Genomic DNA, 15,654 nt, shown 5'->3' on the forward strand with positions numbered 1-15,654 from the left:
CCTCAAAGGCACCCGGAGCTCCCCTTAGTTAGTGGCTTCGCGGCTGTGCGACAAGCGGGCTGGTGAGCTGGGGGACGGGCCGACGGGGCCGCAGCCGCGCGTTCCGGGTCAGGCCAGGTTGGTGGCGCCTAGGTTACCCTGTCTCAACTCGCGCCTATTAGAATTGCCCTGTGAATGGCAGCTTGTTGTTTTGTTTGTTTTTTCCTCTGTGGAAGACAAGGAAACCGTAGTTTTGAGGCAGGGAGATAGAATTTTCCCCCAAAGTTAAAGTGGCAAAAGTGGGCTCTTCCTGGTCCTCCGATTTCGGCTCCAGGTTGGGGTCTCCAGCCCCATCAGCACTGACGAGAAGTGTGTTGTTCCGTCTCTCGGGTTTTCAGAGACCTTCCGAAGAGGAGCATCTCTCTCTCTCCGAACCGACGGTGCCGTGGACCATCCATGCCTCTCCTAACCCAGCACTTTGAGGACGAGGATGGACAGTACTGCTTAGTGGCCAGCCTTGACAACGTTAGGAATCTGTCCACCGTCCTAAAAGCCATTCATTTCAAAGACCACGCCACGTGTTTTGCTACTAAAAATGGAATCAAGGTTACAGTGGAGAATGCAAAGTGTGTGCAAGCAAATGCCTTTATTCAGGTATGGGGCAGAGGAGACGTTTTTTGTTTTTTGTTTTTTGTTTTTTGTTTTTTGTTTTTTTTTTTCTTAAAGCATTCCCGAATGAATTTGGAAGGACTTATTCGACAAAACTCGTTTGAGAACAAAATGTCATTACTTGATGTTTTTATCTTTCCTATCAACAAATACTTTCCCATCTTTTCTCACACACAATGATTTCGAGGTATAGTTAAGGAAACACTCTTCATTTTTGCCTCTTTTAATCTTTACAAATATAGGCACATTTATCATTCATACTTTACGTAAGTGGCAATTGCAAGATTTGGTTTTCAAAAGTCTTACAACTGAGTTAGGAAAAGAACCCAGAATGTTTGTTTACTCTTTATAATTATTGTTGTGCACATTTTAGTTTTTCCTCATAGTGGGTTAATAGCATGCTTCCCCCTGAGACAGTAGAATCTAATCTGTAACCCTGGTTACTTGTAAGTTGCTTTCTAGACCAGACTGGCTTCAAGTTCTTGGAGATCCAGCTGCCTCTGCCTTGTATTGAGGTGCTGGGATCAAAGCCCTGCACTGTCCCCCACAGCCATAATCTAGTCTTCCAAAGGAGTGTTTGTGTGGTTCAGATTGGATCTCAGCATTCAATTTATATTTTAGGATATGATGTATGACGTCACAAATGGAGGCATAAAGAAAACATGGTTTCTGCCTTCAAAAGAGATTGGAAACTATTATCATGCATTCATTATTAAATTGTCTTATCTTAAACTGGCTTTAGCTTTAGCTGTTGGCCACAAGGCCAGAGTCAGGGTAAGCTCACATGAGAGATAGGTTTAGATCCAGAAATGAGGATGAGGGATTCCTGGGGAGGGGTGTGTGTGTGTGTGTATGTATGTATGTGTGTGTGTGTGTTTAATTTTATGTGTACCAGTGTTTTGCCTGCATAAATGACTGCAAAAGGTATGTGCCTGGTTCCTGCAATGTCCAGAAGAGGGTGTTAGAGTCCCTGGAAAGGATTACAGGTGGTTGTGAGTGCTGGAAATCAAACCTAGGTCCTCTAGAAGGGTAGGCAATGTTCTTAACTGCTGAACCATCTCTCCAGCCTCCTTTAAAAAGAAAAGAAGAAAGGAAGAAATTCATACAATATATTTTTATTATATTCTCCCCTTCCTTCAGGAGCTTCTAAATGGAGCCTGTTACTGCTTTAATGATTAAGCCATTGAGTAGTATTCTAGAGAGTAATGGTTGAAAAACTATTAGCATGTCTTAGTTGGGAATGAGAAATTGCGCTCATAGAGTTGGCACAGCACTGTTACTTTTTAAACAAAGTGAAATATAAAATCTTATGTGTGAATTTTCATTATTTAATATAATCCTATATTTGTGTTTTCATGTTTACTTTTTCATAGGCTGAAGTGTTTCAAGAATTTATCATTCAGGAAGATTCAGTTACGTTTCGAATTAACTTAACTATCCTTTTAGACTGTTTATCTATTTTTGGATCCAGTCCTACGCCAGGTGAATTATTATTATTATTATTATTATTATTGTTGTTATTATTATTATTATATAAAAGTATTTATTATGCTAGGAAAATAGAAAATATAGGAAGAATTCTACAAAAAGTTATTGAGACAGTCTCATGTATTCCACAGTGGCCTTGAACTTGCTGTGCTGCTGAGGATGACATTGAACTTACCGTATTCCTGCCTTAACCTCTCAAGTGATGTGAGATTATAGACATATGCAACCATCTGTAGTTTTGTGTGGTGTTTGGAATTGAAACCAGCACTTAATACTTAGGCAAGCACTTTGCCAGCTGAGCTGCGACCCCAGGCCAGCCAGAGCTTGCTTAGGGACCTAACTGCTGAAGGATGGACTCCTGGGGTCGCACCCCTAGTGGAGAAGCTTTTGGCAGTCATGGCTGCTAGGGGAGGGGAAATTATATTTCTTTGCAACAGGTTGATGAGTCTTAGGGAGAGTAATGTCTGGCCCTAATAATTAGGGGCGAATATGAATGCATTGTATACATGTATTAAACTTTCCAAGAATAAAGGGAAAGTGATTTCAAATTCATTTTCTCCCTGTGGTTATAATCATAGAACATAAATAGTCAAAATGTTGGTTGAATGTTTGTTTATAGTTTCTGTACACTTGTGAAGATATTTCTTCATCTTAGTTCATCTTAACATACAAGCAACTTTAGTCACCTTCCTGGTTGCTGAGGAAAAAAGACAAAAGCAATTTAGGGCTTTGTTTTGCCTCACAGGCTAAGGGTGTAGTGCATATGGCAGGAAGGGCATGGAAGCCAGAGTGCGAGGAAGCTGGTCACGTCCTGTCCACGGGCAGAAAGCAGAGCATTGCTTTGGAGGCTTTTTCCTTTTTTTTTTCACTCTTAGAATGATCTCCCACCACCTCAGCTGGGTCAGGACGTTCCCTCATCTGAGGCTCGCCTAGGGCCTATCTGCTAGGTGACTCTGGAGCCTGTCAGCTTGACCGCATCAGTCACTACACACCGCTGCACGAGTCTAAGATCAAAGAAGACTTTGAACAGTCATTAGTTATATCTTTAACGTCTTTAATTACGAATTTTCTCTACTTACTCAGAATCACCATCTACTTACAGGCAGAGAAAAGCAGAGTTTCCTGACTCCAGGTTGACTGTTGGTTAGGAATTCAGTTGCGATGGACATAAGACTACAAGAATCCCAGAAGAATCCAAGAGTGAGCTGTGTGTGGTGGCACACACCTGTAATCCCAGCACATGAGAGGCAGAGGCTGCTGGATTGCTGTGAGTTCAAAGCCAGCCTGGTCTACAAAGTGACAGCCAAGGCTACACAGAGAGACCCTGTCTCAAAAACCAAAAGAACAAGGGAAAAAAAAATTCAAGAATTTTATCTCATAGGAAACTAATTTGAATGTACGCTAGGGAATACTCAGTTATAGTTCTAAAAACATCGGTTTTGTAGACAAGGTCTTATGTATAGCTCAAGTTGGCTTTAAACTTGAACTCCTGCCTCAACTTCTGAGTGCTGGGATTACAGTGTACTCAGCCATACCATGTCCCGGAGCTGGCCTGGAACTTGCTGTGACTTTCTTGCCTATTTCCCTTTAAAATACTGAGTCTGAGGCAAGATCTGTAGCCAGGTCTAATTAAGCACTTTGAACAGGTGAGGTAGCTGAGTGGGTAAAATCACTTACCCTGAAAGCCTGACAAAACCTGAGCTTGATTCCAAGGTCCATTGGTAGGAGGAGAGAACGCACTCCCAGAAGTTGTATTATGACATCCCTGGGCATGCCATGGCATGTGTGCACTCACCCAACCAGCATCCCTATACTACAGTAAATGTGTGTTTAATTATGCATTTCCTATTGCAGTGTTCCCAGCTGGTTATTCCTGAGAACATGTGATTTCCCCGTATCCCTTACTGGCTCTCTAACCAGTAGGAAGGAGCCAGAGACTTTATATTCCTCTTCTGTAGGGATCTGAAGTGTTAAGTTACATCACCAGTGGCTACCTCTATTGCCACCAGTTTGATTTAAAATAGTACTGTATCTTAATAGGAGCCATTGTATATAAGGTGACTGAGCATGTTTCTGATGCATGTTTAACAAGTGGGAAAATCATTTCAGCAGTTAACTTTTGCTCTGATTCCCAGTCTTTTCCTTGCAGTTACTGGAATTAGAAGTCTTTAAGAAGAGGCATACTTGCTAAAAGCTTGGCAGAATAAATTCTCAAAGCAATATATGTGTCATTTGCAGAGAAAGCTAAACCCAGAGCCACAGAGTTAAGCCCCATGTGACTTCTTTCCTTGCAGGGACTTTAACTGCACTCCGGATGTGTTACCAAGGTTATGGTCACCCTTTGATGCTGTTTCTAGAAGAAGGAGGAGTGGTGACAGTCTGCAAAATCAACACTCAGGAGCCTGAAGACACTCTGGATTTTGATTTCTGCAGCACCAATGTTATGAATAAGATTATCCTGCAGTCAGAGGGGCTCCGAGAAGCCTTTTCTGAGTTGGATATGACCAGTGATGTCCTACAGATCACCGTGTCTCCTGAGAAGCCCTATTTCAGGTACATGAGTGCAGTTGAGCTTATTGTGGTCTAGTATGGATCCAACTCTACTCAACATTTGCTTGAGTTGTAGGTTTTTTTTTAAACCCATCCTAGAATTTTCAGAATTATTTGCTTATTTCATAATTTTACAACTAAAAGATGGGAAACTTAAGACATAAGAAGAATAACCCATTAAGCATTCTTTAGTGTGGCACTCTTGGCTTGTTCATGAGAAGCCTGTTCTTGTAATCTACAAACCAGTGTCAGAGCTGTTTCTAGGCTAGAGAGATGATTTAAGCAACTAAGAGCATACACTGTTCTTCAGAGGACCGAAGTTTGAGTCCCAGCATGACATCAGGCACCTCACAACTGCCTGTAACTCCAGCTCCAAAGTGATCTAATGCACCTGGACTCTCGTGCACAGACAGGCGTGCGCATGCACATGCATACAGTACGCGGTGCCACAGGCCAGTAGTCTCAGCATTTGGAGGTGGAAACAAGAGAATTGAGAACAAGACCAATCTGAACTACACAGACAGCTCTAGACCAGCTTGAGCCTGTCACAGGGTGACACCCAAACTACTAGGGTGTTTAGTTGTTTTATATATTTTCATATACATATCTTCATATTTATAAATATACACACAGCAGATGTTGTTGTGGTCTGTGTGTGTGCAGTGCATTTACGTGATATGCAGGTGCATGTGCCCTATATGCACAGGTGAGGCCAGAAAAGGACAGCAGGTGCTTTCCTCTGGTGCTCTCCACCTTATTGCCTTGAGTCACAGCTGCCCATTTTGGCTAAACAAGTGCCTACCGGGTTGTGAGGGCCTGCCAGTCTCGGTCCCCGAGTGGCAGGGTTACAGACATGCATTGTTATACCTGCCTCTTTCATTTGAGTTCTTAGGATTTGAACCCAGGTCCTGAGACTTACACTGCCAATGCACTTACCCACTGAACAATCTCCCCAGCCTCTATAACTACGTTTTTAATATGTCATTTCTTAAGGCACCATGGATTCTGGTATTGCTTACTATTGAGCCTATGAATAAATGAGTCACTTACTTTCAACTGTAGGTTATCTACTTTTGGAAATGCAGGAAGCTCCCACCTTGACTATCCCAAAGACTCTGACTTGATGGAAGCGTTTCACTGTAATAAGACCCAGGTCAACAGGTCAGTTCTTAATATGAAAGTTGCATTGTTAATAAAGGTGAAATTAAGTACCATATTTCCATATAAAAACAAAACAGGTCGTTTTTAATCTGCTAAAAAATGCATCACATTACAAAAAAACAGATGGTTGGGCAGCACTGGATTTCCTTGGGGTATTGGGTTGTAATCATGGCTGGATAAAACAAGATCAGGCCAGCGCGGTGGTTAAGTATTTGGTGCTCAGTCGTTCCTGGCTGACTTTTGTCCTTTACTATGTTGCATGAATTGCATTTAGTTGATCCAAATAACAGCTTTCTACTTACTCTCCTACAGATACAAACTTTCTTTACTGAAACCCTCTACGAAGGCGTTAGCTTTATCTTGTAAAGTGTCTATTCGGACAGATAACCGAGGATTCCTGTCACTGCAGTACATGATTAGAAATGAAGATGGGCAAATATGTTTTGTGGAGTATTACTGCTGTCCTGATGAAGAAGTTCCCGAGTCTTGAATAATTCATTGTGACTATGTGTGTGTATTTATAGTTGTATTCTCACTCTGGCTGCATAATTCACAATTTCATATCGGAGGCATGTGTATAGAGATGCACAGAGAGGACAGGAGCAAGGTCCCATAGTGTAAATACTTCTATTTTGTGAATAAGTGTTTTCATATAGCTATAAATTATCTGGCTTCCTTTACTGTTCTATGACTGTCTTACTTTAGGGGTGGGTGGGTGTGGAGGTATATCCATATTTTCCTACCTTGGATGTTTATGCACCACATGTGTGCCTGGTGCCTGCAGAGCTCAGAAGAGGGCATTTGATGCCCTAGAACTGAAGTTAAAGATGGTTATGGGCCACCTTGCAGCCCCAGGAATCAAACCCCAGTGCTCTGAAAAAGCAGCAAATGCTCTTGAGTGGTGGGCCATCTCGCCGTCATCCCGTCTCCCATGACTTTCTTCAGAATTGTGGGAATCACTGAACAAGATGAACAAGTTATGTTTTCTCCACTTAAGTAGACTATCTTAGGATTTTGTACAAAGATGGATGGTGCCATGTCTGACATGTTCTTTTGTTTATATATTAGTATGAATTCCAGAAACTAGGTCTTCAGGCTGAGTGGTTCACCATCACACCAATGTCAGCATCATGTAGAGACTTGTCAGAAACTTGGTGGTGGGGACAGCACTGTTCATTTCATCAAACTTCCTCCAGAAAACAAATGGTTGAACCACTATTTGGAGAGAGCATTCTTGATTTTGTAACATTTACATGCTTTTTATTTGTTTGCTTTTTGTTTTTGTTTTTTTGAGACAGGGTTTTTCTGTGTAACTCTGGCTGTCCTCAAACTCACAGAAATCCACCTACCTCTGCCTCCCGAGTGCTAGGATTAAAGGCTTGGACCACCACATGGCTCACCTGCATTGTTTTTACACATGACCTCACAAATGTTCTAAATTAAGGTATCACCATGCCAGTTTGTGCAGTGCTGTCTATTATTGTTTGGTTTTGGAGCGTTGTTTTGTTTTGTTTTGAGACAGGGTCTCTATATATCTCCATATATCACTGGCTGTCCTGGAACTCACTGTGCAGACCAGGCTGGCCTTGAGCTCACAGAGATCCGCCTGCCTTTGACTCCTGAGTACTGGGATTGAAGATGTATGCCACCACGCCTAACTGTGCGTTATATTTTTGAATATACCTTTTGAGAGATTAAAAAAAAAGTTCCTGAACACCATGTACAAATAGTCTTTGGGGTTACAGAACTCGTGTTCTCAGGGTTATCTAATGCAAGTAACACCTGGTACCTTCCATTTGCCTTCGGAAGCTTCTTGACCAAGTCAAAACCAGCCATTTGTATTTTCCTGGGTAGGTTTTACTAAAATAGTTCTTGTGGCATATAGATTCTTTTGTCATTAACAAAATATAATACTAAAACCATACGATAAGCCTTCTAAGTAGAGAAAAATACAAGACTAAAATGAAGTTTCTGACTTTGTTTTTGTGTTTCTTGAGGTAGGGTTTCTCTGTGCGATCCTGGCTGTCCTGGAACTCACTCTGTAGAGCAGGCTGACCTCGAAGAGAGAATGGAATGAAAATCAGGGAGATAGTGAGACGTAGATGAGGAAGGAGGGCTGGATTGCATGGCACTCATAGGTCTCACATCCAGACGTGGTGCTGGCCTTTACCAAGGCATGGGCTCCTAGAGCTTTCTAGCTGTCACTTCCGGAGGATGTCTGAGCTGAAAAGGATAAAACCCAGCTCCTAATCAGGACTGTCTGATAGTGTGGGAGGGGAGGGGAGGTTCTCACACAAACCAGCACTAAAATCATAAAGCAAAAGTCTCGGTTAGGCCTGGCTTGCATTACTATAATCTAAGCTCTTGAGAGGAATGTGTAGAAGAATTAGGAGTCCAAAGCTAACCAGCCTGGCCTATGTGAGACCCTGTGTCAAAAAATTTAAAAAGTAAACAAGTTGGGCTGCAGACATGGCTCAGTGTTTAAGAGCATTAGCTGTTCTTCCAGAACCAAGATCAATATCCAGCGCAGCACACTGTAGCGTGACTCACAGTAGCTTGTTCAGTTCCAAGGCATCCAGCATCTTCTGGCCTCCTCTGGAAATGCACTCATGGCACACAGACATACATGCAGGCAAAACAGTGATACACACAAAAATAAAGAAAATCTAAAAAAATCAAAATAGGGCTGAATCAGTGGCTCAGTGGTTAAGACATGTGCCACTAAGCCTGTATCCTATCCCAAGAACTCACATAGTAGAAGGAGGGATGTTAATTCCAGTAAGTTCTCCTCTTAACGTCCACATGAGCACTTTGACACACACACACACTAAAATACATGTTAAAAACAGCTGTATGTGGTGGTGCATGCCTTTAATCCCAGCACTTAGGCAGAGGCAGGAGGATTGCTGTGAGTTCAAGGCCAGCCTGGTCTACAAAGAGTCTAGGACAGCCAAGGCTACACAGAGAAACCCTGTCTCGAAAAACAAAACACAAAACGAAACCAGACTGGAGGAAACTCAGACCTGCCAGCCTCTGCCTCCCCAGTGCTAGGATTAAAGGCATGCACCACCACCACAGCTGGTAATAACAACTTAATGTAATCAGGCACCAATAGTTTTGAGGTGTAATGTTTTGTCATGGGAAAATTCCTTCGTCCTATTGCAAAATTCATTTAGCATTCCTAAAATTGTTTATTCTAGGCATGATTCCTGTCCCCAAATAAAAGTGCCCAAGACTACTAATGGTTGAAAATGATTTGGTGATATTTGGCAAATTTTGAGGGTGGTTTTGGAATGCTCCACCCTAAAGTAACACACAGTACTCTTGAGAGCTGGCTTGGAGAGCAATCAAGCTGGTGACTAAGGCCCAGGTTTAGTAGTGTACCCCAGACAATCCCAGGGTGACTAAGGCCCAGGTTTAGTAGTGTACCCCAGACAATCCCAGGGTGACTAAGGCCCGGGGTTAGTAGTGTACCCCAGATAATCCCAGGGTGACAAAGGCCCAGGGTTAGTAATGTACTCCAGACAATCTCAAGGTGTCCAGCAGCTTTGTCAGTACCCCCACACAATCCCAGGGTGTCCAGAGGCTTTGTTAGTACCCCAGATAATCTCAGGGTGTCGAGTGGCTACCAAGCAAGTGTTGATGAACTGTAGTGTGTGTTTTGAGAAGGAAATGGATGAATTTACTAAGCATCAGAATAATTTCTATGAACACTAAGAATAGAATAACCCTAAAACATAATTATGAAAGGTAATCAGTTGACACTTGAGGGACTACAGCTTTCCTTTATGCTTAAGTGGGCAATGTAACATGGAGAGTTGACCTAACTAGTTTCTACTAAGTCTCCTGCCCCAACACATGATACATTAAAATTTGGATACATATAATTTTGAGGTTTTGTTCATTACTGTTTTGTGTCCCTTGGCATTCATTAATATTAGTTAGATGAGAGAATCTCTAAGATTGCATTTTAACTTGCTGTTTATGAAACAATTTTTTTTAATTGAGTCTCTTGATACATTTAATTAAGAAGAGTTGTGACCTTTTGATTTCCTATCTGGATGTTTAAAACTATCCTCTTAGGTACATATGGTTGGGGGTTGTGGAGCTCCACAGTTATGCTTAGTTATATGTGTGCTTGTGTGTACGTGAGTATAGGTCCACAGAGGACCCTCTGGAGCTAGAACTGCAGTCATCAGCCACTGCACATGGGTGCCGGGCACCAAACGCAGATCCGCTACAGGAGTGGCACATGCTGAGCTGCCTCTTCACTCCAGCGCATTCTAACATAAGGTGCTGATTTAATAAAAATAGAGAATAAAAGTATATTCTCCTTGATCTAGGGATTTTTTTTTTTTTTTTTTAATGAGCTTAACTTTGTGTTAACCCCAGTGAGAGATATCCAGAGAAGTGCTGCCTCAGGCGAGCTGGGGCCTGCTAAAGTTCACTTCACATACAGTAGATGGAAGAATATAAACTGGGTTTTGCAAGTTTTTGTTTTTGTCTTTTTATCTTTTTGGTAAAATTTTACTTGCCACAAATAGGTAAAAGACCTCTTTTTGTTCTTTTTAACTTGTTTATTCCAGATTTTAACTCCTGAAAAGAGTGGAAGGATAGACCAAACTCCTGAAAAGAGTGGAAGGATAGACCATACTCCTGAAAAGAGTGGAAGGATAGACCATACTCCTGAAAAGAGGAAAGATAGACCATACTCCTGAAAAGAGTGGAAGGATAGACCAAACTCTTGAAAAGAGAGGAAGGATAGACCAAACTCCTGAAAAGAGTGGAAGGATAGACCATACTCCTGAAAAGAGTGGAAGGATAGACCAAACTCCTGAAAAGAGTGGAAGGATAGACCATACTCCTGAAAAGAGTGGAAGGATAGACCAAACTCCTGAAAAGAGTGGAAGGATAGACCAAACTCCTGAAAAGAGAGGAAGGATAGATCAAACTCCTGAAAAGAGTGGAAGGATAGACCATACTCCTGAAAAGAGAGGAAGGATAGACCATACTCCTGAAAAGAGTGGAAGGATAGACCAAACTCCTGAAAAGAGAGGAAGGATAGACCATACTCCTGAAAAGAGTGGAAGGATAGACCATACTCCTGAAAAGAGTGGAAGGATAGACCAAACTCCTGAAAAGAGTGGAAGGATAGATCAAACTCCTGAAAAGAGTGGAAGGATGGATCATACTCCTGAAAAGAGAGGAAGGATAGACCAAACTCCTGAAAAGAGTGGAAGGATAGACCAAACTCCTGAAAAGAGAGGAAGGATAGACCATACTCCTGAAAAGAGTGGAAGGATAGACCAAACTCCTGAAAAGAGAGGAAGGATAGACCAAACTCCTGAAAAGAGTGGAAGGATAGACCAAACTCTTGAAAAGCCCTCAGACCTTCACACATGCATCTACACTCATTTTACTATAACTTAAAAAAAATTATACACACACACACACAGACTCCTCCCCTTCCTACCTTCACATTTCTTGTTCCTTGTCACTGAAATAAAGATTAGGGGGTTAAGCACATGCCGAGCAAGTGCCAAGCCACTGAGCTTGGTCCTCACTTTGCAGTGTTACAGTTAGACATGTCGGGCTATATGCCCCTAAGCATTCTGTGATGCTGTAACAAACTTCCCTCTGGGGAACAGACCGTGTTCTAGTTAGAAATACAAGGAGTACTTGAGCACCCACACCTGTTGCGGACTGCAGTTTTGATCATCTTTGAAATAGGTTTTCCGTGTGAACTGAGTAGCTTATTGATCAATGTGAGTTAGTTGTAGATTTCCTTGGTAAAACTAAGGAAATTTAGGATTGTAGATCAACTAAATTAATTCAGAGACGAGACGTTCCTTATCCTTTCATAAACAGAAGCGTCCAGTTGGGGAGGGGCCTACCCCTGTAGGGTGGTGCTGGAGTTGTTTCCTAACCAGTCTTCCTCTAGCACTGTCTGAGATGGCTGCCGTAACTGACTAGGTTGGGACAGTATGATCTGGTCTCTGACCAAGTGAAAATTTGATTGAAGCGGTGGATGGATGTCTACGGCTGTACGGGGGACGCTGTGGGCTTATGGACAGCTTGCAGAAACTTTGCCAATGCTGCTTAAATGGCTCCAAATGACACGATTGGATTTGGGCTTGGATTTCTTCTAACTTGATGTGGAGATGATAAGAAAATAGCTTACCCTCATATACCCCAAAATGCCAGTACCTATTAGCTAATTCTAAAGAGTTGTGTAGTTCAAGCCCATTAGCAACAGTAAGCATTTTTCTGCAGCCTGGTTAATACTTGGATGGGAGAAACATCAGGGCTTTTACTGTGTGATCCCACTTGCTAGTTCCTCACAGATTAAATTTAGGAAATAGCTTATACTTACCTAGTTTTCCAAAGAGAATGCCATTTTAAATTTGGTTATGCTATACTCAACATTTCTACTATTTCTTAAGAGTTTACAAGCAGTAAAATTTTTAAGTTGGTGAAACCACTCTGTATGTTATTACCACAGATTTATTTCTATATATTTGTCAAATCCATAAACTAGTGTGCGGAAGTCAGTCAGAACTTCTGGATAAGAGCAGAAGCCCCATCTCCAGGCCAGGCTAAAACTAGCAGTGACAAGCTGAGGAAATGGGGGAGGGCGGGGGGAACAGCCACAAAAAGAGTCATGGCTGCACTTGGGGACTTTGATTCTGAGTGCCAGACTAAAGCATTCTGGGAGAAAGCTGGCAGCAGGATGGAGAAAGCCTACTAACCTGTGGACTAGCCTTGTGATGAAATGGTACATACGTACTCTGGCCACAGCCAAACACTGTTTATTACTTCCTGTCACTTAGGGATTGTGTGATTATTAGATTTTACAGACTGAACAAATGATTTCTTGAATAAGTACTAAGTAATGGAGTACTTGGTAGTGAGACACTGGGTTTCCCAAAGACAGTCTTTGAGTTCCATTAAGTCAGTTCAGGTAAGAGGGTAAAGGGAGACATATTTTTTCAAGCTGTATAAATTAATATGAATTTTCTCTCTTGTGTTTGCATACATGAAAAATAATATAATTCAAGAATGCCAATTTATTTTCCTAGCTATTTCATCAACTGAGGAATGTTTAAAAAAAAAAAAAAAAACTCTTAAGAATTCCTTTTCTAAAGATCTATTGCTTGGGTGAGCCGGCCATGCCATGATGACGTGGGAGCGGGAGAGTGGGCCCTGCCCTGAGGACAAGAGAGCGGGTGAGCTGGCCCTTCCCTGAGAACATGGGAGCAAGAGAGCTGCCCCTAACATGATGACACGGGAGTGAGAGAGTGGGCCCTGCCCTGAGGACAAGGGAGTGGGCCCTGAGTGGGCTCTGAGTAAACCTTACCCCAACATCTATCCCATGTATTACCTGCTGGAACACAGGAAGGGGCTGGACCTGCAGATTCCAAGATTAAGAATCTCCTTGACACAACAACAGAATATCCGACAGCAGTCCCAGTAATGATAGTGTAGGCCTCAAACCAGACCCATGACTCGTAGCAGTGAACATTTGAAAGTAAACATATGTGGACATATGATACACTACAGCTTCTGTGACAAGAGGAGAGGGATTTTGGTGCATGATGTGTAAATCATAGACATTCAGTAAAAGTAAAAAAAAAAATCTATTGCTTACTTATTAGTGTGTGGAGGCGTACACACGACGTGGCACTTGTGTGGAAGAAAACAGCTTGAGTCTGTTCTTGCCTTCAACCTGGTTGGGTCAGTCTCCCTCATTTCTGCTGCAGCACTGAAGACTACAAGCTAGCTGGCCTATCAGATTCTATTTCCAGATGATTCTCCTGTCTGCTCTCTTGTCACCCTGGGCATGCTGGATTGTAGCTACATACTACCACATCCAGCTTTTTATTTTCATGACTTCAATGCTTAAACTGAGGTAGTCAGGCCTAACACAGCTAGACCCTAACCCACTGAGCCATCCTCCCAGCCCACCCTTTCCTAAGGAGTTTTTATTTTAGCTTGGTGGAGGAACAACCAGCTATAGTCCAAAAATAACTATGAAGCTACATTTAAACAAATTCCCTTAACTTATCTTGTCCTATTCATTTTTTTCATTTATAAAATAAAACTCCTTTTTTAAATTTTTTATTTTATTTATCATATATGCACAGTGTTTTGCCTGCATGTACACCAGAAGGGGGCACCAGATCTCATTATAGATGGTTGTGAGCCACCATGTAGTTGACTGGGAATTGAACTCAAGACCTTTGGAAGAGCAGCCAGTGCTCTTAACCACTGAGCCATCTCTCCAGCCCCCAAAATCCTTTTTTTTTTTTTTTTAAGATTTATTTATTTATTGCATATACAGTGTTCTGCCTGCATGTACACTCGCACACCAGTAGAGGGCACCAGATCTCATGATAGATGGTTGTGAGCCATGCGGTTGCTGGGAATTGAACTCAGGACCTCTGGAAGAACAGACAGTGCTCTTAACCGCTAAGCCATCTCTCCAGCCCTAAAAATCCTTTCTTATTCTAATATATAATCCGATCAAGGCAAATGTCTCAGAAGACTCAAACTTTACTCACAAAGAAGTTTTTATTAGCCTTAAACAGGCTGTGAATAAACCACTTCCAAATAGTCCATTAGGCTATTCACTGATAAACTGCTTATTATAATAAGGTACTGCATATTTTTTATTTTTTAATTAATTTATTCACTTAACATCCTCATCGCAGCCCCCTCATCTCCTCATGGGCCCACCCTTCCACTCTCTTCCTCATTTTCCCCCTCCTCAGAAAAACTGGGTTGTCCACCATTCCCCACCCCCGCTGTACCAAGCTGCCCCTGCACATCAAGTCACATCATCGGGACCAAGCACACCCTGTTCCACTGAGGCCCAAAAAGGCAGCACAATAGGGGAAAGTGATCAAAAAGCGGACAACAGAGTCCATGTCAGAGACAGCACGCCCATCCCAGCTCTGATTGGTAGGGACCCTCATGAAGGCCAACCTGCCCATCAGCTACTTATGTGAAGGGGGCCTAGGTCCAGTCCATGCATGTTCTTAGGTTAGTGGAGGCCCCATCTGCCTTGGTTAGTTGACTGTTGGTTTTCATGTTGAGTTGTTGTCCCCTCTGGATCCCTCTGTCCTTTATTTTACAAAGCAGTTTCTAACAGCCTTAAACAGGCTGCAGGCTGCGACTAAAACTACTTGCAAACGATTCATCAGCATGTTCATTGATAAAACTGCTTATAGGTACTACACATGTTTTTAAAGCTTGGGGCCAAGAATGTGATGCAGTGCTGGAGCCCTCTCCCAGCATGTGGTTGTGTGCTGAACATACAATATCTAGAAGGAAAAAGTCAGGATTTAAAGGAGTGAACAAGGATTTTAAAAAGAGAAATGGGAAGTGTTAGAGTCCCAGTGACATGAAGAAGCACCCAAGCAAAGCACTATTAGAAGAGATCCTTACCGGTTAGAGATCAAGATTCTGTACCTAACGGCTGCTACATAGCCTGATGACAACGTTGCTAGGTGGAACTCTTTCCTCAAGAATTTTTAGAAGCCGGCATTGTGGCACATGCATTTAATCCCAGTACTTGGGAGGCAGAGGCAAGCAGATCTCTGTGAGGCCAGCCTGGTCTACAAAGTGAGCCCAGGAGAGCCAGGGCTACATGAAGAAACCTTGTCTTGAGAAACAAAAACAAACAAACAAAAAACCAAAACAAAAAAAAAAATTAGAATCCTTACTTTAAAAACAAAAAAACAGAAACAAAACTCTTCCACTCTGCCTCTGCCACTGCTGTCCATGCTGATAAACACAGTTTGTGCT

General features: G+C 42.2%; 1 protein-coding gene across 1 annotated transcript; it reads left to right on the forward strand.

Annotated features, from left to right (window-relative positions):
* The first annotated feature begins 275 nt into the window (after nt 1-275).
* On the forward strand, nt 276-6,557 carry Rad1 (RAD1 checkpoint DNA exonuclease). Its single transcript, XM_051150960.1, has 5 exons — nt 276-633; nt 2,022-2,130; nt 4,431-4,689; nt 5,749-5,847; nt 6,160-6,557. The coding sequence occupies exons 1-5, from the start codon at nt 436-438 to the stop codon at nt 6,335-6,337; spliced, it is 843 nt and encodes a 280-aa protein (XP_051006917.1). The 5' UTR covers nt 276-435; the 3' UTR covers nt 6,338-6,557.
* The last annotated feature ends 9,097 nt before the right edge of the window (nt 6,558-15,654 follow it).

Source organism: Acomys russatus, chromosome 9, assembly GCF_903995435.1.
Source record: "Acomys russatus chromosome 9, mAcoRus1.1, whole genome shotgun sequence".
Classification (NCBI taxonomy): domain Eukaryota; kingdom Metazoa; phylum Chordata; class Mammalia; order Rodentia; family Muridae; genus Acomys; species Acomys russatus.

Coding starts and splice junctions, on each gene's coding strand:
- Rad1 (XM_051150960.1), top strand. CDS start 436: ATGCCTCTCCTAACCCAGCACTTTGAGGACGAGGATGGACAGTACTGC. Junction 634..2,021: donor AAGCAAATGCCTTTATTCAG/GTATGGGGCAGA, acceptor ACTTTTTCATAG/GCTGAAGTGTTTCAAGAATT. Junction 2,131..4,430: donor TGGATCCAGTCCTACGCCAG/GTGAATTATTAT, acceptor CTTTCCTTGCAG/GGACTTTAACTGCACTCCGG.